This window comes from Poecilia latipinna, unplaced genomic scaffold (genome assembly GCF_001443285.1).
Source record: "Poecilia latipinna isolate Pla-1442-1.1 unplaced genomic scaffold, P_latipinna-1.0 Scaffold2115, whole genome shotgun sequence".
In the NCBI taxonomy this organism is placed as follows: Eukaryota; Metazoa; Chordata; class Actinopteri; order Cyprinodontiformes; family Poeciliidae; genus Poecilia; species Poecilia latipinna.
In genome coordinates this window covers 52,783-76,155 of record NW_015114731.1, presented here as the reverse complement: position 1 = coordinate 76,155, position 23,373 = coordinate 52,783, and the positions used below count along the sequence as shown (strand labels likewise).

At 36.5% G+C, this 23,373-nt stretch overlaps 5 protein-coding genes across 7 annotated transcripts in view; 1 reads left to right on the top strand and 4 right to left on the bottom strand.

The window, feature by feature from the left end:
* Positions 1–715, bottom strand: part of LOC106936307 (zinc finger protein OZF-like) — a 7,220-nt gene extending 6,505 nt beyond the window's left edge. The window contains exon 1 of the mRNA XM_015017191.1: positions 413–715. Within this exon, the coding sequence (XP_014872677.1) occupies positions 413–581 (169 nt within the window). The 5' untranslated portion in view covers positions 582–715. The remainder of the gene's footprint in view (positions 1–412) is intronic.
* A 520-nt stretch (positions 716–1,235) lies between these two features.
* LOC106936311 (oocyte zinc finger protein XlCOF6.1-like) lies at positions 1,236–5,934 on the bottom strand. The gene is made up of 2 exons (XM_015017194.1): positions 5,632–5,934; positions 1,236–4,082 (listed from the first exon to the last, which is right to left on the bottom strand). Exons 1-2 carry the CDS (start codon positions 5,789–5,791, stop codon positions 2,983–2,985), a joined length of 1,260 nt encoding a protein of 419 aa, XP_014872680.1. The 5' UTR covers positions 5,792–5,934; the 3' UTR covers positions 1,236–2,982.
* An 868-nt stretch (positions 5,935–6,802) lies between these two features.
* Positions 6,803–19,203, bottom strand: LOC106936304 (gastrula zinc finger protein XlCGF57.1-like). 3 transcript variants are annotated; one of them, XM_015017186.1, is made up of 3 exons: positions 19,192–19,203; positions 9,386–9,637; positions 6,803–8,739 (listed from the first exon to the last, which is right to left on the bottom strand). In XM_015017186.1, exons 2-3 carry the CDS (start codon positions 9,540–9,542, stop codon positions 7,025–7,027), a joined length of 1,872 nt encoding a protein of 623 aa, XP_014872672.1. In that variant the 5' UTR covers positions 9,543–9,637; positions 19,192–19,203; the 3' UTR covers positions 6,803–7,024. The 3 variants fall into 3 exon arrangements, with proteins under 3 accessions (XP_014872672.1, XP_014872674.1, XP_014872673.1); XM_015017188.1 differs by having other exon boundaries at positions 6,803–8,724; XM_015017187.1 differs by lacking the exon at positions 19,192–19,203 and having other exon boundaries at positions 9,386–9,673.
* LOC106936299 (zinc finger protein 585B-like) lies at positions 10,018–15,799 on the bottom strand. Its single transcript, XM_015017181.1, has 2 exons — positions 15,613–15,799; positions 10,018–13,716 (listed from the first exon to the last, which is right to left on the bottom strand). Exons 1-2 carry the CDS (start codon positions 15,674–15,676, stop codon positions 10,613–10,615), a joined length of 3,168 nt encoding a protein of 1,055 aa, XP_014872667.1. The 5' UTR covers positions 15,677–15,799; the 3' UTR covers positions 10,018–10,612.
* LOC106936306 (gastrula zinc finger protein XlCGF57.1-like) lies at positions 18,372–22,445 on the top strand. Its single transcript, XM_015017190.1, has 2 exons — positions 18,372–18,663; positions 19,789–22,445. The coding sequence occupies exons 1-2, from the start codon at positions 18,471–18,473 to the stop codon at positions 21,312–21,314; spliced, it is 1,719 nt and encodes a 572-aa protein (XP_014872676.1). The 5' UTR covers positions 18,372–18,470; the 3' UTR covers positions 21,315–22,445.
* The last annotated feature ends 928 nt before the right edge of the window (positions 22,446–23,373 follow it).

The following is a 23,373-nucleotide window of genomic DNA, read 5'->3' as shown; positions in this document are numbered from 1 at the left end:
TCGTAAGAATAATCGATAGATTACTCGATTACTAAAATATTCGTTTACAACAGCCCTAATATGAACCAAATGAAACGTGAGACGCCTCTCTTACAGATGTTTATAACCAACAGATCGCAAACACCTGCGCCACAGAGCTCTAACGCCGTAATACACCTTATATAAGCGGCGCTTAATTTCAGCCCAGGGCGACCGTTGGCTTGACCGCAAATGAAAAACGATTTGTAGATTGACTTAAGAAAAGGCAAAACCTGGTAAACAAGAAATGGGTTGGACGAAATGAAACGGATAACACCAGAAAACTTACGTGACTGGGCTGTAATACGTTAACTTCGGAAATTAACTGCAAACCGCATCAAGCATCTGTAAATCCTCTCATCGGGTTAAATTTTGTACTTTTGGTGTTTCATACCTATATGGTGAACGATTATCTGGGGTATCCGGTTGACATCCAGCAGTCTGCGCTCACCATCGATCTCTTCCTCGGACTTTACGATTATTTCCTTAAGTTCCGTAAATGTTTCTTCGACATGAGTTAATTCATCGTCACTAAGCTCTTCCTTACACGTTGGTGAAGACATTGTGATTATAGATAACCATAAATTCAGCTCAGACACCACAACGGGACTCAAAAGGACACCAGACAAAGATAAGCTAACACCGTTAGCATCTCAGTTGGAGGATTCTTCTTCTTTTTCTGCTTCTTCTTCCTCTTCTATGGTGAATTATTGCCACCCCATGGATGAATCGTGTATCACAATGGCTTTACAGCATATCTATGCCAAAAGCCATCCTGCCAAAATTATAAATAAATAAATAAATAAATATATAAATAAATAATTTCTACACTTATTTAGTTATGTTGAATTTTATGTCATCTTTTGTCAAATTTGGCAGGATAAGTCCTCCTCATTTTAAGGTCAATGTTTTCCTGAAATAAATACACCATAACTTTAAAACTGAAAAACCAATACCTTTCTGTAACAATCCAATATTCATTACCAACTACTGGTCATTCTTTTTATTTTATTGGATAGTTTCAAAACAGCCTGAAATAAATTGTCTGAACTCACACCCACCTGCATTATGCTGATTGGTTTTCATGGGTCTTTCAGTTTACTGCAAACAACATGTTGAAGATGTCATAAAATGCATACAAGCACAGATGATCAAAAGCAACTGTAAACTTATAGAAATATACCATCTCTTATGAACAACCAAATAACACAAAGCAATGATTTTTAGTATTTATTTGTATATTTCATAAATAAAACCCTACAAATACAACTGGTCTCCAGTACAGTGCTGTGATTGTTGTTACATACTGTAAAGCAAAGTTTTTAACGTGTTCCACAACACGTTATCATCAACAACACAAGATGGAAAATGAGACATACTTACAAACCTTTACACATTTACCTCTGGACTCTTCACGACATCACAGCCAGTTTAGTTTGCTGACGTTGCAAAGTGGGAACCAGTGGATTCGCTGAGTCTTGTGCTCAGTGACAAGGCTAACTGTTAGTAGCAGTGCCAACCAATACCTATGTCAATGTGTGCATGTCATTTTAACAATAAGGGAGCATGTCCTAAAATATCACCATAAACCGATGTGCTCACAGTTAACGAGACACAGAGTTGACCATCTTAAAAACTCATATCATGTGATTTACTATGTTTAAGGTTTTTAGTTTTTTGTGTTCAGCACTTAGTGATCTATAAGGTTCTAAACAAAGTTTTATTTACTTATTGATAAACTACCTTTCTCTTCAAAATAGTGTACTAGTCCAAATATGTAAAGATTTTTGTAAACAGAATAAATATTACTGCTTAGTTTGTGAGGCACTCTGGGTTTAAAGCAGATTAAAAGTAGATTTTAATCCACACCGTAGGCCTGAAACAATTATTAGCTTCAGATTATAAGATAATACAACTTTTAACCAAATGAATTAACTATCTGGTTGCTTATAAATCATGGAATAGAACTAATAACATGGAAATAACTAGAAATTTAGGAAAAATGCTGGAACTGGAAGAAATACTTGATAAAATGAACATTTATTTAGAAGATTTCTTTAAAATTTTAGGGTAACGTTAATAAAAGGACTGGTAATTTGCTGAAAGTACTTATCTGGTATTTGTTAGAACCTCTCAAATATTTAATCACATTTCTTGTGGAACAAAAAAATGATCACAAATAAAGTTTATTGTTCCAATTTATGCTGCAAAAACAAATTAAAGTAGTAAGCTAAAGTTTCTGATGTAAAGATCACATATAGTATGTGACCAAAGTTATTATTTATCATAAATAGAAAGCAGATTTATTCATGTTTTCCTTTAAAAACAAAGATTTCATAACAGATTTTAGTTTAAATAAATTTTAATTTTGTTTAAATTGACAAAAAGGTATTTGTTACCAAAACCCAAAATTCTTCATGTGATATCAGATGAATTTCGGTTTCAAATCTCAGCTTAAATTTTTTTTTCTTTTGAACAAACTTCACGGCCCCAATTTTGCTCCGTAGTTGGCGTTCCATTCATGTTAAACTTTAGTAGGAGAGAAGTTTAAGCTGGTGTTTATTTAGATATGCTTGAATTTGTTTAGTATAACCTAAAGTCACTCTAAAGTGAACCTATGTGTGTGTGTGTGTGTGTGTGTGTGTGTGTGTGTGTGTGTGTGTGTGTGTGTGTGTGTGTGTGTGAGCAAACAGTAGTTTTATTTTTTTTACGTACAGCTCTTCGAGTGTATACAACACAAAATTGTCCTGAAGACACTTTCACTAGAGATGTGTTATTAACCATCAATTAACCATCAGTTCAAGTGAACATTGTTGAGACACGGATGCTACAATCTGAAACATTTAAGAAACCAAAAAGCAAAATCAGAAGAAATATGTGAGGGGATGATTTAAAGTTCACAGCTGTATAAAATGCTTCTTAGCTCCTTAAACTGAGACGCTTCCCACAGGTCACACAGGACTCCTATCTTGAGTGAATTCTCACATGTTTTTTTAAACGACTTCTTCGACTGAAGGTTTTTCCACATGTGCTACACGGAAACGGCCTCTCACCTGTGTGAATTCGCATGTGTACTGTCAAATGGCCTTTCTGACTGTAACTTTTTCCACATGTCAGACATGAAAATGGCTTCTCACCTGTGTGAGTTCTCATGTGATCAGTTAGGTGACCTTTGTGGCTGTAACTTTTCCCACAGGTCGCGCATGAGAAAGGTCGGTCGCCCGTGTGACTTCTCATGTGAAGCGTTACTTGACTTCTTTGACTGAAACTTTTACCGCAGGTCACACACGAGAAGGGCTTCTCGCCCGTGTGGATTCTCATGTGCTGCTTCAGATTGCTTTTCAGGTTAAAAGATTTATCACAAGCGCTGCACGGAAAAGGTTTCTCGCCTGTGTGAATTCTCATGTGATCCGTTAACTTGTGTTTGAGAGTGAAACTTTTTCCGCAGGTCAGACACGAGAAGGGCTTTTCGCCTGTGTGGATTCTCAGGTGGTTGTTCACAATACTTTCTCGACTGAAACATTTTCCACAAAACTTGCATGAGAAAGGCTTCTCACCTGTGTGCGTTCTCGTGTGGTAGATCAAGTGAGTCTTTTGAGAGAACAATTTGTCGCACATCGTACATGAATACAGATTTTTATCTTTGTCAGTTTTCTTCTGCTCTTTTTGTTTTAATTTGTCAGAATTGTTACCATACCCTCCGGTTTTCTGACGTCTCTTATTTTGTTTCGGTTCTTCATCGCTGCTTATTTCTGTGTCTTCATCATTGCTTTCTTCCTGATTTCGGTTCTCAGCATCACAGCCGTTCTGAGAGACGAGTTGCTCCCTGATTGGTTCGGGTTCACTGCAGCTTATTTCTTCATCAGTAGGAGATGCAGGAAAGGTTTTCATCTCCTGCTCCTTCACCACAGGCTGTTCTTCATCCTGACTGATGCAGAGCTCATTATCTTCCTCTTTTATCTGTAGATGTTGTAGCTCACCCTGTTCTTCTTTCATTGTCAGAGGCTCTGGTTCCTCCTGGTCAGAAAAATCCTCCTCCTTCTTAACATCGTGATGTTGCACATCTAGAAAAGCAAACAAACATGAAAAATGACATAAAACTGATTAATAGTTCAACTTATCCCCAAACAACAAACAATTTAATACCAACTAAATTCAGACCTAAAATAATCCAACTTTATGATACTGAGCAACAAAAATCCACAAAAAGGGAAAATCTTCTAAAATAAAAACATGGACCGCATTTTATGTTAAGACTGAATACACCGCTGCTTCTGCATCTGTATCATGTCATCGCTTCACTTTTCTCTTTCTTTAAATCGTCAATTTGTTTTGCTTAAACCTTTACAAGTAAGCATTCTGTTGTTCATTTTGGGAAATGTCGTCCTTTGCCGTTATTCTCACTTCTTATGTTAAAAGTATTTCCCTATTCCAAAACGTTTTCTGAGCCAAACTCCTTCCTCTAACCCTCACCGGATCCACTTTGGTCTGCTTTGTTAATGTAGAGACCTCCAAATGAAGAGCAAATTCTGCTTTTCACTCAGTGTGCTGCTGCAGAGGCAGGTGTGGAGATGGAAATAGATGTTGTGATTTAAACACGGCAGAAAAACGATAGCAAAATGCACCTTTCATCTGCAAATGTTGCTAAAATGCACAACATTTCAGACAAAATTCTACTCTTTTTAAGATCTTTTTTAGACAACAAAAATGATGTATATACACTAAAATGCGAGAATTAAAAAAGAGATAATTTTTAAAGCACTCACCAAAATCAATAGTTAAACTGGACAGGTTTGGATGAACCAGAATTCCACAAATCTCTCTTCCAATCGTAAAAGAGTTAACTAAGCTTTTCCAAACTTAAAACTTTATACTTAAGGTATAATACAAGCAATGTGACAAGTTTACTTTGTAGTACCTAAAAAGGTAATATATTAAAACGACCATTTTAAAGAAGTTTCTGATAGCAGGAAAGTAAAAAAAAAAAGTTGTCTGAATTCGTCCTCTTTAAACAGATTTAGAGAAGACTGAAATATTTACATATTGTAGAAAATATATTCTTTAATATGTAGATACTTATAAAAATATGTTTTATGTTTATGTTAGTTTCCCTCTATGCCAATTTATGTCCCTAATTTCTAGATGTGTATTTCATTGAAATATGTTTGCAAATAAGCATAAAAAGCTCAAGTATCTCTCCTAATTCAATTGTTTTTCTGAGGATTTTGCATTATTCGCCAACATGTATTTTATTGCCTTCTGGAGTCACAAAACCTGAAGGTCACAGATGCAACAACAGCAGTGCTGGTACCGTAATGCACCGTGTATAGGCGCAGCTAATTTACAGAAACAAACAATCGGGTAACTTGGCCGCTCTCTAGCTCCCCTCTTTCAAAAACTCCCGTGGAAAGGCCCTCCTTACAGTACCGAATAATTATACTATAAAAAGAAACACAGAAAATTTTAAATACTTCAGCCTTGAGTCCGTATAACCTCAGCTTATTTAATTGGATGTTTTCTATAGCTTTAAAATGACATTTAAACGGCATCAAACAACATTCAGACACATTATCTCATTGGTAAAATGACATTACCACACCTGGACCTTCATACCTGTACGTTTTACGGTTAGTTGGGTTTTTTCGCTGAAATCCAAGCTGTCCTCGATCTCTTCCTCGGATTTTACAATGATTTCTTTAATGTCTGTTAATGTTTCTTCAGCAGGAGGTGAAAGCTCGTTGGTGAACTCTCTCTCAGATGAAAACGAAGACATTGTTTCTCCAGGTAGTCATTTACTCAGCTCAAACAAAATGTAAACAAAACTGGCTAGCAGCTCCGTTAGCTTCCATTGTATTATTGCGAGGCGCACAGGAAGTATGTCATTCTCCGATAGCTGAAATCCAATAGCCCGCATTACTGCCATCTGCTGGATAAAATCGATATTACATGTTTTCCAAAAGACCCCAGAAATATGCAGAGGTGGTAATAACTACATTCACCTGCATGACTTTTTGGAAAAAAATAAGATCAAGAATACACAGTAAACACCATAAACCTTGTTCTAACATGTATACACTACCTACTGTACATATTAGTCTTATATTTCTTTTGTATTGACAGGTTTTGATTTGATAAAGAATTCCTTATACCTGAATCTTGTTTTGTAATTATGTCATTTCTTTAAATAGACTTTTAATTGTCAGATACCAGAATTTATTTTAGGAAAATATTAAAATAAATATTTATCAAATGTTAGGCACATAGGTACATTTTTATCAAATACTTAAAAAAAAAATTGCTTCAGTTTGGGCAACACTTTATTTTTATTAGCACATTATTCACAGACAATAAACAGACTCGTATCCGGTCCAGTCACTCTTATGAGGAAGGTTCAGGAATCCGAATAATCTCTTCAAGCAGCGTCATGTGATGCTGCATCTTGACCCAGTTCTCACTTATTGTGCTTTGTCTGACTTTATAGTCATACCAGACGTCCTTCAATGGTGTAACGTGTACCTGGTTTGGACATAATTAGTACATTATGTCTTGATATTTGCACCAAGCAAGACAAGAACCTTTTAAATATCGATTTTTCATACATATTATTTTAATTTTTCTACATTAGAGCTAATGTATGATCTTGTACTTGTGAATGTGGCAAAATGGATTTGTTTCTGCTTTCTAAATCTAATGGCAGGCAGCTGTGGCCCCTAACCTCCAAAAATAATGGGGGTCCATTTTATTTGCTTTCTGAAGAGGAATAGAAACAGAGACAAAATACATGTAGAAAATTGCATGTTTTGCTCTAAAAAACAAATTTAATTTATTAAAAACTGCAAGCATGACACATTATTAGAGACATTACTTGTTTAAAAAAGTTTAGACAAACATTTCTGAAGGCATTTTTGCAATAGTTGTTTTTAAATGTGAAGCTATTTTACTTTTTGCTTACTTCAGTTTCTAAAAAAGTGCCCAAGCTAATTGATGCTTCAAAGCATTCGCCAAATTACATCTTCTCATCTGTATGGGTTCGCATGTGACAAATCAAATGGGCCCTTTGCCTGAAAGTATTTCCACAGGACGTACATGAGAAAGGCTTCTCGCCAGTGTGGGTTCTCATGTGAACTGTTAAAAAACTTTTCCGAGTGAAACATTTTTCACAGGTAGAACACGTGAAAGGCTTCTCACCAGTGTGAACCCTTAGGTGAACTGTTAAAAAACTTTTGCGAGTAAACTGTTTTCCACACGTGTTACACAAGAAAGGCTTCTCGCCTGTGTGGCTTCTCAAATGAGATTTGAATATATCTTTTTTACTGAAACTTTTTCCACAAGTACTACATGAAAATGGTTTCTCAAGCGAGTGTATTCTCATGTGATACGTTAAGCTACTTTTTTGAATATAACTTTTCCCACAGCTTTTACATGTGAAAGGTTTCTCACCTGTGTGAGTCCTTAGGTGAGTATTAAAACTCTTTTTTTGGCTGAATGATTTCCCACAGGTGATGCATGAAAAAGGCATCTCACCTGTGTGAATTTTCAGATGAGTTGTAAAGTTTTCCATCTTACAGAATTTTTTTCCACAAGTGACACAGTGGAACGACTTTTCACATGAGTGATTTTTTGTGTGATATATTAAATTGCCTTTCAAACTAAAACTCTTTCCGCAATTTATGCATGAAAAAGGTTTCTCACCTGTGTGACTTCTCATATGATAAGTTAAACTACTCTTTTGACCAAAACATTTTCCACAAGCAATACACGAAAACGGCTTCTCGCCTGTGTGGCTTCTGTTGTGATAAGTTAATTGACCCTTCTGGCTAAAATTCTTTCCACAGATCACACAGGAGAAAGGCTTCTCATCTGCATGAATTCTCATGTGAATCGTTAAATGGCTCTTTTGACTGAAGCTTTTTCCACAAATGCTACACGCAAAGGGTTTCTCGCCTGTGTGAGTTCTCATGTGATCAGTTAAATGACCCTTTTGCCTGTAACATTTTCCACAGGTTGTACATGAAAAGGGCTTCTCACCTGTGTGAGTTCTCAGATGTCTAATAAACGTGCTGTTATGAAAAAATGTTTCATTACACGTTTTACAAGAATACCTGCTGTTACCTAAAGATATATTTTTAAGGCTTTTTCTTTTTGCATTGTCAACATTGTTTCTGTGCTCTCTGGTTTTCTGAAGTCTTTTATTTTGTTTTGGTAATCCTGCTCTTGTTGATTCTGAATCCTCTGGATTTCTTCCTTCTTGGTTCTGGTTCTCAGCTTCAGGAAGATCACAGGAGTTGAGTTGGTTCCTGTTTGGTTCTGGTTCACTGCAGTATTTTTCCTCGTTAGTCAGCGTTAAGGTGTCAGTCTGCTCTTTCAGCAGGAGCTGTTCTCCATCTTGTCCCACAAAGGCAAGATGAAGTTCTTTCTCTTCCTCTTTTATCTGCACACACAGTATTTCCTCCTCGTCCTCTTTTAATTGCATATGTTGTATTTCCTCCTGCTCTTTTTTAATCAGAAAGTGTTCTAGATCGTCCTGGTCTTCTTTTATTTGAAGATCTTCTGGTTGTCCTTGCTCCTCTTTTATCTGGAGATGTGCTAGTTCCTTACACTCCTCTTTTATTTGTGGACGTTCCAGTTCCTTCTGGCCTAAACCTGAGGTCGACTTCTGGATAAACTGCTGATGGTCATTAAAAACCTTCTCCCCCTGAAAATTGTAATGTTGAGGCAGGTCTTGAGAAAGAGAAAGAAAAGCCAAAGATAAGCTTAAAAAAGTAAGTAACATACAACAAAAGTCACATTAATTCATTAGCGCATCTGAAGATTATTTTCTCAGTTTTATTTCGTCCATACGTCTGCAACCTGGCTCTTACTAACGTTAGCTAAAAACGATAACTTCAGTAGTTATATCATCAAATTTCCACAACAAAATGACATTAAACTACTAGCAATGTTTACTTTGATTTATTTTTCTTATTATTAGATGTAAAACTTTGTGAAAACATCAACATCCCATATCAGTGTAAAATATTTCTCTTCAGGTTTGAGCTGTCAGACTGATGAACTTTTCAAGCTGGATACCGTAATTGCACAATTTTATCCCAAAATCCCCCAAAGAAGATTTTAAACAAATATAGAAAAAAGTTCATTGTTGTAGTTTCTTAAAATTTAAATGATCTGTCCATATATTGTAATTTTCCAGCTAAGCCCCTTCTATAACAAAGTTCCTACAAACAGAAACTCGGTGGAATAGCCCTTTAATCCAGCTCGATATCAGTCGTAAAACACTGTGTAGAAGCGCAACAGATACGGAAACACTATCAGCTTGACACAACAATAATCTCCTTAGTAAAACGTTATTATCGCTGGTGTTTCATGCCTGTTTGTTGTGCGGTGATCCGAAGAGTCCGGGTTAAATCCAGCAGTCCACTCTGACCATCCATCTCTTCTTCGGACTTGACGATGATTTCTTCAAACTCTGAAGACATTTCTTCAGCAGGATTTAGCTGCTCGTCCTGAAGCTGAACTGAAGTCATTTTTACTACAGTCACATATTGAGCTCACAAACCTTTCTCGTTTTCACGTTCCCGAGAGCTGAAGGAACGCTAACGCTGCTCATGTTGTTTTGGATCTTCCGTGTGTCACACTAACGCGCTACGGAAGAAACCGTAACGTAATTTAGTTCCGCTTTGAATTTTGACTGCACTTGTAAAGGATCCGTCTAATTTTGGCTAAAAAATATAAACTTAAACGACAAAGACGAGTCGAAACGGCTTTTTATGGATTGTGTAGTGAACCGCACATTCACTTCATGTATTACACGATGTTATGAGAGTTTTGCATCAGACAAACACTGCACTGTTAAAACTCCACAGAAAAATAAAATTACTTGACTCTTTTCTAAAAGTGCATGGTCCCCATACTATCAACAATATAACCCAAAATATCACGTAGTCACAAAAATTGCTAATATATTAACACTTTCCACTTTCTAAATAAGAGACAATTCAGTTTAATCCAAATCAGTTTATTTACATTTGCATCAATTTACAACAAATCAAGACACTTTAGAGAAAAGTCATTTCAATTCAATCACACACGTTCAAATGAATCCTCGTTATCAAACAACGTATCAAGTTCACTTAATTATTCAAATAAGATTAGAAAGTTTTCTATTTCAAAGGAATCCCAGCAGATTACATTGCAGTATTCAGTCGACTTTCCGGTAATCTCTCACACCTAGCATGCATGTGGCAACAGTGGAGACATAAAGAAACCTCCAGCAGAACCACAACGTGGGTATCTGACACAACCGACTGGAAGGTTGAAAACACAAAGCAGATAACAAAATTCTTGTCCACAATTTCATACACCTTTATTCTTCAGCTAAGATGTACTGCCTACTTATATTTCAGTTTTTAATCCTTTAGAATAGGAAGTTTCTAGAAAATATTACATTCTTCTCATTGGAAGTAAAATATATACTAAAGTCGCTACTTAAAAAATAAAAAAAGAGGTTATGAACTTAACTGTGATTATTATTCAGTTATTCCAGCTTCTAAGTTGTGAGTTAATCAACACCCCAATGCTTGAAAATATTACATGGTTACACTTTATCGTGGTGGGTTTGCAGGTGATAGTTCAACGAATACCTTCTTGCAAAAGCATTTCCACAGACCAGGCATGCAAAAGGCTTCTCGCCATTATGATCTCTAATGTGACAAGTTAATTTATGTTTTTGTCTGAAACTTTTTCCACAGATCGTACAGGTGAAAGGCTTCTCACCTGTGTGAACTCTTATGTGAAGTTTTAGAGCCATTTTTACACTGAAACCTTTTCCACACGTCGTACAAGAGAAAGGCCTTTCACCCGTGTGAGACCTCATGTGACGTGTGACCTCCGATCTTTTGTTGAACGTTTTTTCACAGGACACACAAGGGAAACGTCTCTTAGACGTGTTAGTTGGCACGTGGCTTTGACCAGAAGTCTGACATGTGCGACTTCTTATGTGAAAATTTAGACTACTTTTCTGAGTGAAATGTTTTCCACAGGACACACATGGGAAAGGCTTCTCACCTGTGTGAGTTCTCATGTGAATATTTAAAGAATATTGCAGATTGAAACCTCTTCCACAGATTGAACACGGGAAACGTTTCTCAGCAATATGACTTTTCATGTGACGATTTAATGTAGCTCTTTGAGAAAAAGTGTTTCCACAAGCATTACACAAGTAAGGTTTCTCACCTGTGTGGAATCTGACATGACAGGTTAAAGCATTTTTCTGGATGAAAGTCTTCCCACATATGTTACACGTGTGTGGCGTCCGAGGTGCGTGGGTTTTCACGTGTTTATTTAAAGTACTTTTATAAGCAAACGTTTTTCCACAGGTATCGCACGAGAAAGGCCTTTCATCTGTGTGAGAGCGCATGTGACAAGCTAATTTACTTATTTTACTGAAGACTTTTTGACAAGTCTTACACGAGAAAGGTTTCTCTACTCTGTGAATTCTTGTGTGTTTAGTCAATAATTTTTTTTCAGAGAAAGATTCATCACAAATTACACAAGAATACACATTGTCTGTGTGAATTTCCTCGCTATTTTTTAACACTAAAGTTGTAGAATTTTCATTAAGCTGTTTGATTTTCTCTTCATTTCCGCTTGATTCTTCGTCTTCAGGATTGCTTTCTTCCCGATCTTGGTTCTCAGTTTCAGTCATGATCTGGGAGACTACAATGTTGCTTTTTGGTTCTGGATCACTGTGATCTTTTTCCTCAAATGCAGGAGTCTCTATTAAGGCCTCAGTCGCTGTCTTCAAGTTAAGCTTCTCTTCATCTCGACTGGTCCCATCAGTTAAGGTAAGTTCTTGTTCTTCCTCTGTAATCTGCAGAGATTCTGGTTCCTGCTGGGCTAAACTGGAGCTCCTCTCCTGGTAAACTGCCTGTTGGTTCATAAATACTCCCCCTCCCGGGAAATGTTTCTCAGCAACATGACTTTTCATGTGACGATGTAAAGTAGCTTTTTGAGAAAAAGTGTTTCCACAAGCATTACACAAGTAAGGTTTCTCACCTGTGTGGAATCTGACATGACAGGTTAAAGCATTTTTCTGGATGAAAGTCTTCCCACATATGTTACACGTGTGTGGCGTCCGAGGTGCGTGGGTTTTCACGTGTTTATTTAAAGTACTTTTATAAGCAAACGTTTTTCCACAGGTATCGCACGAGAAAGGCCTTTCATCTGTGTGAGAGCTCATGTGACAAGCTAATTTACTTATTTTACTGAAGACTTTTTGACAAGTCTTACATGAGAAAGGCTTCTCTACTCTGTGAATTCTTGTGTGCTTAGTCAATAATTTTTTTTCAGAGTAAGACTCATCACAAATTACACAAGAATACACATTGTTGTCTGTGTGAATTTCCTCGCTATTTTTTAGCACTAAAGTTGTAGAATTTTCATTAAGCTGTTTGATTTTCTCTTCATTTCCGCTTGATTCTTCGTCTTCAGGATTGCTTTCTTCCCGATCTTGGTTCTCAGTTTCAGTCATGATCTGGGAGACTACAATGTTGCTTTTTGGTTCTGGATCACTGTGATCTTTTTCCTCAAATGCAGGAGTCTCTATTAAGGCCTCAGTCGCTGTCTTCAAGTTAAGCTTCTCTTCATCTCGACTGGTCCCATCAGTTAAGGTAAGTTCTTGTTCTTCCTCTGTAATCTGCAGAGATTCTGGTTCCTGCTGGGCTAAACTGGAGCTCCTCTCCTGGTAAACTGCCTGTTGGTTCATAAATACTCCCCCTCCCGGGAAATGTTTCTCAGCAACATGACTTTTCATGTGACGATGTAAAGTAGCTTTTTGAGAAAAAGTGTTTCCACAAGCATTACACAAGTAAGGTTTCTCACCTGTGTGGAATCTGACATGACAGGTTAAAGCATTTTTCTGGATGAAAGTCTTCCCACATATGTTGCACATGTGTGGCGTTCGAGGTGCGTGGGTTTTCACGTGTTTATTTAAAGTACTTTTATAAGCAAACGTTTTTCCACAGGTATCGCACGAGAAAGGCCTTTCATCTGTGTGAGAGCGCATGTGACAAGCTAATTTACTTATTTTACTGAAGACTTTTTGACAAGTCTTACACGAGAAAGGTTTCTCTACTCTGTGAATTCTTGTGTGTTTAGTCAATAATTTTTTTTCAGAGAAAGATTCATCACAAATTACACAAGAATACACATTGTCTGTGTGAATTTCCTCGCTATTTTTTAACACTAAAGTTGTAGAATTTTCATTAAGCTGTTTGATTTTCTCTTCATTTCCGCTTGATTCTTCGTCTTCAGGATTGCTTTCTTCCCGATCTTGGTTCTCAGTTTCAGTCATGATCTGGGAGACTACAATGTTGCTTTTTGGTTCTGGATCACTGTGATCTTTTTCCTCAAATGCAGGAGTCTCTATTAAGGCCTCAGTCGCTGTCTTCAAGTTAAGCTTCTCTTCATCTCGACTGGTCCCATCAGTTAAGGTAAGTTCTTGTTCTTCCTCTTTAATCTGTTCATTTTTAAGTTCCTTATGCTTCTCTTGTATTTGAGGATTCTCCATTTCCACTTCTTCCTCTTTAATCTGCAGAGGTTCTGGTTCCTGCTGTGCTAAACTGGAGCTCCTCTCCTGGTAAACTGGCTGCTGGTTCATAAACACTCCCGCTCCCTGACAGATGTAATACAGGGGAAGATCTGGACAGAAACAAAGACACAAAACAAGTTTTTAAATGAGTAAAAGAAAGTACATATTGTAATCAAAGGAAATGTATGAGTTACACACATTTTATGTCAAAATGTTCAATTTATCCAGATTCAAATTTCAAGAATTTGGAAGGGTCTGAAGCACAAGCTCCAGATTTGATGTGTTTTGATTTCAGCATCTTCATTTGGCCTGTAAATAAGGCCATGAACAGTTGTCACAGGTTAACTTATCGCTGGGGTCTGCAACTTGTTGCTCTTAGGACCTTCAGAATGTTTTCTTAATAACTTGGGCTAAAATTAAGAACCAATACATTTTTTCAGATAATACCAAATGCATGTTTAAGCCCTTTTCACTCCTTTTAATATTTCAATTAAATTCGCACCAACAAATTTACACTTGTTAGCAGTAATTTATTTTTAGATCCATTTTTGTCACTAAATTTTCCATATATAAATCTATCCTCGTTTTATGGAAGTTGTATCTTTAAGATTGATTTTTTTTTTTTTTTTTAACTACAAATTTTTTGTACAGGACTCAATAGTTGCCTTTTTATCACTGACTAACGCCTGTAAAACATTTTTAACACAATACACTCAGTTAAATAAATAAACACTGTTGTTAAAAAGTATTAATAAAAATTCTATTAAATAAATACATATCCCCATGAAATAAAACAGTAATTTCCTGGTGTGCAAATACGTTATTTTTCCGTAAAGTCAACGGCATCGACAAGGGCAACTAAGCGGGGTCCTTCAGCTGAACTACATGTGCGGTAGCTCCATAGACATAATATAAGAGTAGAACCCGCATTGGCCGCTCCGGCGCAGGAAATACGGCGGCCATCTTGGAGCGGTATACCCTCCTACTTTGCTCAATCAAAACAGCAGAAGATGCCTCAGCACTGAGGGATATTGTTGCTAGGATCTATGGATTATTGATGTGAGGGCTCCACAGACAACATTTCACAAGTAAGATGGACATATTATTGTGTATACATTGTGATTAGAATATTACTTTACTGTATTTATGTATCTTACTTTTGACAGAGTGAAAGAATATAAATAATAGTCTTTACCACCTGTGTAAACGTTGCTGGTCAATGTTATAACACATAATATAAGTTTTATAATATGCGTTATATTGTTTCATTTCTAATGTAGGCTCTTGTGTCAGATAATCTAAGTCAATGTTAGAGAATAATTAATTTTTATATATTTACAGAATCTCAGTTAGCCTTCATAGCGGGGCTGAACCCGTATTACACCAAGCACTGTAGCTAATATTAGCTGGTATCTCGCCGGTGGACATAAATACAGTAAAGTAATATTCTAATCACAAAATATACACAATAATATGTCCATCTTACTTGTGAAATGTTGTCTGTGGAGCCCTCGCATCAATAGTCCATCGATCCGAACAACAATATCCCTCATTGCTGAGGCATCTTCTGCTGTTTTGGTTGAACAAAGTAGGAAGGACGACCGCTCCAAGATGGCCGCCGTATTTCCTGCGCCGGAGCAGCCAATGCAGGGTCTACTCTTATATTATGTCTATGCGGTAGCTCGCAGCCCTCTGTCAACACTTTTTTTTAAATCAAACTTTATTTAAACAAGGTAAGTACAAACAAGAAAGGCAAATACAACAGTGCAACTCTGTAGAAGGCATAAGAGGCAGATTTCAAAATGGAAATACAAAGATTGCTAAGGAGAAAAATAAGAGGGGCAGAAGAAGAGAAGTCCTCTGTCAACACGAAAACAAATACAAAACATCGGAAGCGCAGCGCGCCAAAGTTTCATCAAGTAACACTTTAAACAACGGTCTTGTCTAAATTTGTTTCTTTTAATTCTTCTATCAGTAAAAATGTTAGCATCGCCGGTGTTTCAAACCTGTTCGAAGCAAGATGATCTGGGGAGTCCAGGTTACGTTCACCAGTCTGGGCTGACCATCCATCTCGTCGTCGGACTTCACGATACTTTTTTTTTAAAAACTGTGAATGTTTCTTAAGCAGGAAATAACTGCTCACTGATCAACTCTCTCTCTCTCTCTCTCTCTCTCTCTCTCTCTAGGGTTCTTCTTCTTCTTCTTCTTAGTTCTTAGTTCTTAGTTAGTAGCATTACCGCCACTTACTGGTATGGAGTGTGGTTCCTGATGGTTTAAATATTTATCCTCATCTATATATACATATATTCTATCTAAACATACACTCATACATTCACACGTAAAAACACAACTTCCCACACAACTTTGTATATTATCCCTTCACTCACAAACACACTTACTATAATTAAATTCTATGAAATAATTTTGTTTTCTTTAGAAATTGAATAATTATTTGCATATGTTTACTCCCTAAATTTTTCCTCAATATATGTAATAAATTAACCTTGTCCTTAATACTTTCAAACTCTCTCTTCATATATATTCTCTCTTTTTCATAGTTATGGCATTCTAATATAACATGCTCTATGGTTTCATATTTATCACAGTAATCACATTTGCCAGTTTTATGTTTTTGAATTTTAAAAAGTGTATAAGTCTTGTATGTCCAAATCTTAACCTTGCTATTATTCTTTCCTTTCTAGGGTTAAACATAGACATAATATAAGAATAGACCCCGAATTGGCCACTCCGGCACAGGAAATACGGCGGCCATCTTGGAGCGGTATTCCCTCCTGCTTTGTTCAATCAAAACAGCAGAAGATGCCTCAGCACTGAGGGATATTGTTGATCGCATCTATGAATTATTTGTGTGAGGGCTCCACATACAACATTTCACAAGTAAGATTGACATATTATAGTGTATATATTGTGATTAGAATATTACTTTACTGTATTCATGTCCACCGGCGAGATACCAGCTAATATTAGCTACAGTGCTGGGTGTAATACGGGTTCAGCCCCGCTATGAAGGCTAACTGAGATTCCGTAAATCTAAACAAATTAATTATTCTCTAACATTGACTTAGATTATCTGACACAAGAGCCTACATTAGAAATGAAACAACACATAAAACTTATATTATGTGTTATAACATTGACCAGCAAAGTTTACACAAGTGGTAAAGACTATTATTTATATGTAATTCTTTAACTCTGTCAAAAGTAAGATGCATCCCAAATCTTCTGTTTTTGTTTTGAAAGTTTCATAAAGACACGATGTGAGGAAGAAGAGGGAGAAATCTATAAAGACAGACGGATTCACTGCAGCACGGATGAATCTCACTTCGGATTTTGGACTCGTCGGCTGAAAAACAAACATATATATAAACATGTATATATTATTCAGTATTAATCTTTATTTATTAGTGTTTGTATAGTTATATAGATATGTATTGATATTACTAAATAATGTATTAAATAAATTATGAATGGCTGTATGCTTTGTAATATGCTCTTCATACATCGATATCAGAATATTCTATTCTATTGTTATAGCCACTAAGCATATTTAAATATGATGAACTATGTATTGTTTATAAATGTTGCTTTGATAGATGTTTGAATATGGCTTCCAGTAACAAAAAAGCGTGTTATGATCGATTAAATGCGCTGATACGTCATTGTGCTGCTAAACACATAACGCTGAGTGGAGTGGTGTACCGCTCCAAGATGGCCGCCCTAAATCTCGTCAGCGACAATAGGCGACAGCGGTCCATGAGGCGTCTATCCTTATATTATGTCTATGGGTTGAACCGAAGTTGTTTTCTTCTTCTAGTCTTGTGGCGGTTGGCGAACCACTTAAAGTGCTTTACCGCCACCTACTGGGAGGGAGTGTAAACCAGACGCTGAAGATTTATACAGGGTGGGCCATAAGTTTCCATACATAGGAGAATTTTAAATGTATATTTAATTTATATTTCAGATACCCAAGAAGATGCGGTTGACAAAAGAGGAAAGAAGTGAATTATACTGATGGCTGGATCGGGAAGCAGTCGCATGGTTGCACGAAACTTTAACAGAAAACATGGAATGCTCTCAAAATTTCTCCCCTGATCAGAATGAATCCGGACAGGGGGCCCAAAAAGTTGAAACCAGTGCTTCACCAGTGCCTCTGCAACAGTACTGGTACGCTGATCTTTTGTGGGGACAGTTTGTGTAAACTTTGAGAAAACATCAGTCATTACAAGGACATTTTCTCTGCCGTCTGTAGCAGGTTCTAAAACTGTAAAATCTATTGCCAGAATCTCATTAGGTCTAGATGCTTTAATAGTTCCCACCTGTTACAAGAATACAGGATATGAAAAAGTATTGCAGAGATGTGTACTTCCACAGTAAATACTATGGTACAAAAACAAACAAAAAATTAAACAAAAGACAGACATTATATCAAATTAAAAATATTCAATTACTGATAACATTCATTTGTGTTCACATATGGGAATAGTGGACAAATCATTCAATTTCCTTAATCTAAACTGCAAAAAGGAGTGAAGATGGTGAACATTTGTATTAATTGCCAATCCTCTACTTATGTTAGTATTTTTTTACCATGAAAACCAAACGTGGTATACTTACACCTTAGCAAAAAATTGTTAACGTTACAAAGTGGGTTTTTTTTGTCGTTTCCTCTGTTTTCGCTATTTCTCATCCAGTCCAGCAGGTGGCGGTAAGGCGCCTTGCAGTTGGTCTGCCACGCGCTATGAAGCACAAAGGAGAGGAGCAGAAGAAGAAAAACTAAGAAATGGGATGAGATGGTGAAAGACACGACAGCAACATTTATATTGGAGTCTTTTTGGAGACTCGTATGCTCTTTGATTCAGCTGTAAAAATGTCTTCAGTTCACCCCGAAAGAGAGTTCATGAACGAACAGTTAACTTCCGCTGAAGAAACATTAGCAGAGTTCAAAACAACCATCGTGAAGGCCGAAGAGGAGGTGGATGATCAGCGCAGACTGCTGGGTTTAACCCGAACACCCCAGATTATCTTACACCGAATAGGTACGAAACGCCTGAAGTGCTAACCTGTAATTAAGAAAAGAATGGCTCAATGTAGTTTAAAGTAGTAGCTTCTGAAGCTTTTTAATAATGGAGACCCCACTATTTAGACATATAAACGTGTCGATAAAGGGGAAAGTAATCGTGAAATGAAGAGACCTTATTCGCTGGTTTACTCCTCAGATGGCCAAACGGGGTTTAATGCGGTTCGGTAAAGATGGACGGATGGGCGGTTTCATCCCAAAGGAAGCGACGTTAAAACATTTGCAGCGAGCTGGACAGCAGACTGCCTGTCCGTTTTAAGCAAAACACGCCGACTTTTATAGCCTTGGCCTTAATCGTTTATGGCGACTGTGGTACAAAGAGCAACACCCTGCTGCAAAAGTATTCAGTGTCTTATCTGATGATTAAAGCCTGTAAATCACGCCACTAGTGCTTATGGGAAATAGAACAAACTTTAGGATATCTTTGGCAGGATACATTGAAATGTTGAACTGGAATTGGGAAGATAACCAGAAATATGTCCTCTACATTTTGTATTTTGTTAAGCATCCGTCACAAATTTTGAGAATTTACTCTTTATGGAAATGTATAACATAAGATACTTTGAACAATACCTTGTTTATTATTGATTGTGTTGTCCCCACACACCAATTTGTGACAGTAGCTCTGAAGAAAAATTAGACAGTCATTGAACGCCTAGCAACCCACTCATTCTATGGTTACTTTACAACAACCTGTTGAGTAACTTGTGCAACAGCAGTTTAAATTTCCACCACTGTTCCTCATAGCTGATTAAAAATAATTAAATAAACAACAGAGTGGCGTGAAAACTGGATAAAAGTTATGGTCATGCCACCAATCTGGCAGCATTTATATATTTGTAACAAAAAAATCAGAATAAATAATGATCAGTATTGACAATTATTGATATCGACTGGTCTGAAACACTTGATCGTTTCAAGTTTTTCAACCACATCGTCCAATCCTACTCACTAACTTTATCCTTGTATAGATAAAGTTAGTTCATCATAAACATAATGTTTACTCAGTTTTTAAGATGATTTTAGGAAAACTTGTCTCAAATTCTATTTTTGATAAAAAGCTTCTGTTTGCTTCCCTGACCAGACTTCCTGCATCCTGACAAAGTGAAGGAGGAGCATCTGTTTAACCAAGAGAACATCTCTAATTTGGACCAGGAGGAACCACTGAGGATAAAGGAAGAGCAAGAGGAGCTGCCATGTCAGCAGATAAAAGAAGAGCTGGGGGATCTGGAACGTCAGGAGTTAAAAGAAGAGCAGGAGAGTCAGGAAATAGAGCAAGTTGTGGTGAAATGGGAGACTGATGTCTTCATGGTGACTCCCAAAGACTCAGAATCAGAAAGAGATGAAGAGCTGCAGCAAAATAATGATGAGAATCATACTATAAAACAAAATCAGCTCATTGAAACTCAAGATAAAAGTTTGTATCCTTGTGGAATTTGTGACGAAACGTTTACTAAAAACAGTTTATTGACAAAACACTTGAAAATTCACACAGATGACGGACTTTTTTCATGTAAGATATGTGGAAAAACTTCCAGTCGAAAATGTCATTTAGATATTCACATGAGAACTCACACAGGTGAGAAGCCATTCTTGTGCAACCTTTGTGGAAAAGGTTTCAGTCAGAAAGGACATTTAACCATTCATACAAGAACTCACACAGGTGAGAGACCTTTCTCTTGCAAGATTTGTGAAAAAGGATTCATTGAAAAAGGTTTGTTGACAGATCACATGAGCGTTCACACAGGTGAGAGGCCTTTCCTGTGCAAGGTTTGCGGGAAAGATTTCCGTCTAAAAGCTGATTTACGTCGCCACACGATGACCCACACAGGTGGGAAGCGTTTCGCTTGTGTGATTTGCTTCAAAACGTTTTGTCGTAAAGGCCGTTTGACTCTTCACATGGAAAGTCACACAGGCGAAGACCCTTTCTCGTGTAAGATTTGTGGAGAAGGTTTCTGTGAAAAAGACTTTTTAGCTGAACACATGAAAATTCACACTGGTGACAGGCCTTTTCCTTGTAAGATTTGTGGGAAAAGCTTTAGCCGGAAAAGTAGTTTAACCGTTCACGTGAGAACTCACGTTGCGGAAAAGCCTTTCTCCTGCGAGATTTGTGGAAAAGGTTTCTGTGCAAAAGCTTTTCTTAATCTTCACATGAGAGTTCACACAGGTGACAGGCCTTTTTCCTGCGTCATCTGTGGAAAAACCTACACTCAAAAAAGTCATTTATCTGTTCACTTGAGAACTCACACAGGTGACAGGCCTTTCTCCTGCACGCTGTGTGGGAAAAGTTTCCAATACAAACTGTCTTTAATGGAACACATGACTATTCACACAGGTGAGCGGCCGTTCTTGTGCAAAGTATGTGGAAAACGTTTCCGTGAAAAATGTCATTTAACTGTCCACATGAGAATTCACACGGGTGAAAAACCTTTCTCATGCAACGTTTGTGATAAACGTTTCTGTAAAAAATGCCATTTAACCGTCCACATGAGAATTCACACAGGGGAGAAACCTTTCTCCTGCAATATTTGTGAAAAACGTTTCTGTAAAAAATGTAATTTAATTCTTCACATGAGAAATCATGTGAGTGAGAATTCGGTCTCTTGCTAGACATGATGACTCACAAAGGTGAGAAACATTTTCGTGTGTAATTTGTGAAAAATGTTTGGGGAAAAAAAGCCAACTGTGAAAATCAACAGTTAAAAAAGTAAATTACATTATTTAAAGAGTCAAGGGGGTTAGGCGCCTTTATTAGAAACAAACAGCAGAAAATATTTCAAAAAACCTTTCTCACAAAACACTCCTGGTAGAGATAACTTCCTCTCAGATCTTCCTTTTGTCATTCGTAAATCATAAATCAAGTGAGCAATATCTGGCACAAGAGCTTAATAGTATCAGAAATTTCTGATACTTTCAGGAACTGTGCTGGTGTCATTTTTCAAAGTTTGACTATTGATAAAATGTTTTTCAAGGGGAAAAAAAACACTAAAATCTGCAGTTCCCCTTCTAATAATGTAACCGTTGAACTTTAATTGACGACTTTCAAGTGTAAAGTTCAGCACCAACTAATATTCAGTGAATTTGAGGTGATGTTCTTAATTCTGCAAAGGTTTAGAGATAATTCTGGCTCTTTTTTGTCTTTAAAACACTTTGTAATTTAACCATTGTTTTAAATTTCTTTAATTCCTGCTGCAGTTGTTTTTCCTGTAGATTTTCATCTTTTTGTGATGGATTAATGTCAAAATTTAGCTTGGAGACATAAAATCTTTAACGTTTTTCCTGCTTTACTAACAGTATTTGAGAAATTAAATTAATCAAGGTATTAAAATGTCTACTTGTGCAGAACTTTATTTAGTCCTGAGGACCCTAAACACTTCCCACGACATTCAGTCATTCATTCATGCACACATTCAGACGCTGTTGATTTAAATTAATGTTAACCATTAACCATAAATCTAAAAATCTGTTTGATAATTACTTGTTTCTTTTGAAGTAATTACTCACAGAGATAACTTACTCTAACCTAATTCTGTGTGTTTATATATGCTAATGAGGATTTAAACAATATGTTTAATGTTTTAAATTGTGTACAATGGATATGAATGTTATTGGTATGGTTTACTAATGCTTCATTTGTTCATTGAGCACAGGATTTTTTTCTGAATTGTATATGAGAACATGCACGGTTAAAGTGAATGAATTAACATAAAATTAAATAAAATTGAGTTTTCAAATAGTTTATATTCCTGATTTTTGTGAATTTGTTTTCCATTTTCATTTGAATAAATGTAAACAACTGTAAATAACCTTAGGTTAAGCTCCTTATTTATGTTCCTTTTTAGCACTAATTGCCTTTATTTTGTTAGTTGACTTCCGGTTTATAAATCTAATGCTTTCATTTTGACGAGAGAACTTCCGCTGCTTATGTTGTGCAGCGGCAGTTGGCAACAGAAGGAACGGAAGAAGTGGCGACATAAAATGTATATTTTATTAGCGGCCCCCTTGATAGAGGCACAAGGTACGTTTATTTTGTAACTTGGATATTTCTAATATTTATTAATTGTCTGCTACAACAACATTCTTTCTAGCCAAAAATGATGTATGCTTTTTCCAAAACACGAGAAGGTGTAAAGGGGGAAAAAAGTTTGCTTTTTATTTACATGAAAAAAAGATATGTTATATGCAGTTATTCATACACTTAACAATAATCAATGGAAAATGTTCTATTGGTTAGTACAGCAACCAATAATGTAGGATATTACAGACTCCCATAGTGGATGTCTCTGCTGCCTGGTATTTTTGTTACTTCGCAAAATTTCAAAGAAATAGAAATTAAATCTAATTTAATTGGTAAAAGTTATGTTTCATTGTGTTGTTACGTTGTTGGTAAAAGTTATGTTTCATCAATGACAAACTACCGTTTCTGGACACTACGTGGCTGAATATTCTATCTTTGAACATTCAAATGTAAAAACAGTCTTTTTAAATCACTGTAACTGTTTAACGAAGTGGAATCACCTCAGCTACACACCTAAATAATACATATAAATGTAAATGCATAATTATGAATTTAAAAAAAATATAAGGGAGAACTTTTGTTTAGTAAAGAGTAAAATATTTATTTCTGTCTCCTGCTCTGTTCACCATCCAATCCAGTAGGAGTCAGTAA

Bases quoted from the DNA above. Each gene is read 5' to 3' on its own strand.
- LOC106936299 (XM_015017181.1), bottom strand. From the start codon at position 15,676: ATGGATGGTCAGCCCAGACTGGTGAACGTAACCTGGACTCCCCAGATC. The intron at 13,717-15,612 runs GTTTGAAACACC...GTTTCTGTCCAG, and splicing joins GATCATCTTGCTTCGAACAG to ATCTTCCCCTGTATTACATC.
- LOC106936311 (XM_015017194.1), bottom strand. From the start codon at position 5,791: ATGTCTTCGTTTTCATCTGAGAGAGAGTTCACCAACGAGCTTTCACCT. The intron at 4,083-5,631 runs GTATGAAGGTCC...TTGCTTTTCTAG, and splicing joins ACTAACCGTAAAACGTACAG to ATGTGCAACATCACGATGTT.
- LOC106936306 (XM_015017190.1), top strand. From the start codon at position 18,471: ATGCTCTTTGATTCAGCTGTAAAAATGTCTTCAGTTCACCCCGAAAGA. The intron at 18,664-19,788 runs GTACGAAACGCC...TTCCCTGACCAG, and splicing joins GATTATCTTACACCGAATAG to ACTTCCTGCATCCTGACAAA.
- LOC106936304 (XM_015017186.1), bottom strand. From the start codon at position 9,542: ATGACTTCAGTTCAGCTTCAGGACGAGCAGCTAAATCCTGCTGAAGAA. The intron at 8,740-9,385 runs GCATGAAACACC...CTCTTTCTCAAG, and splicing joins GATCACCGCACAACAAACAG to ACCTGCCTCAACATTACAAT.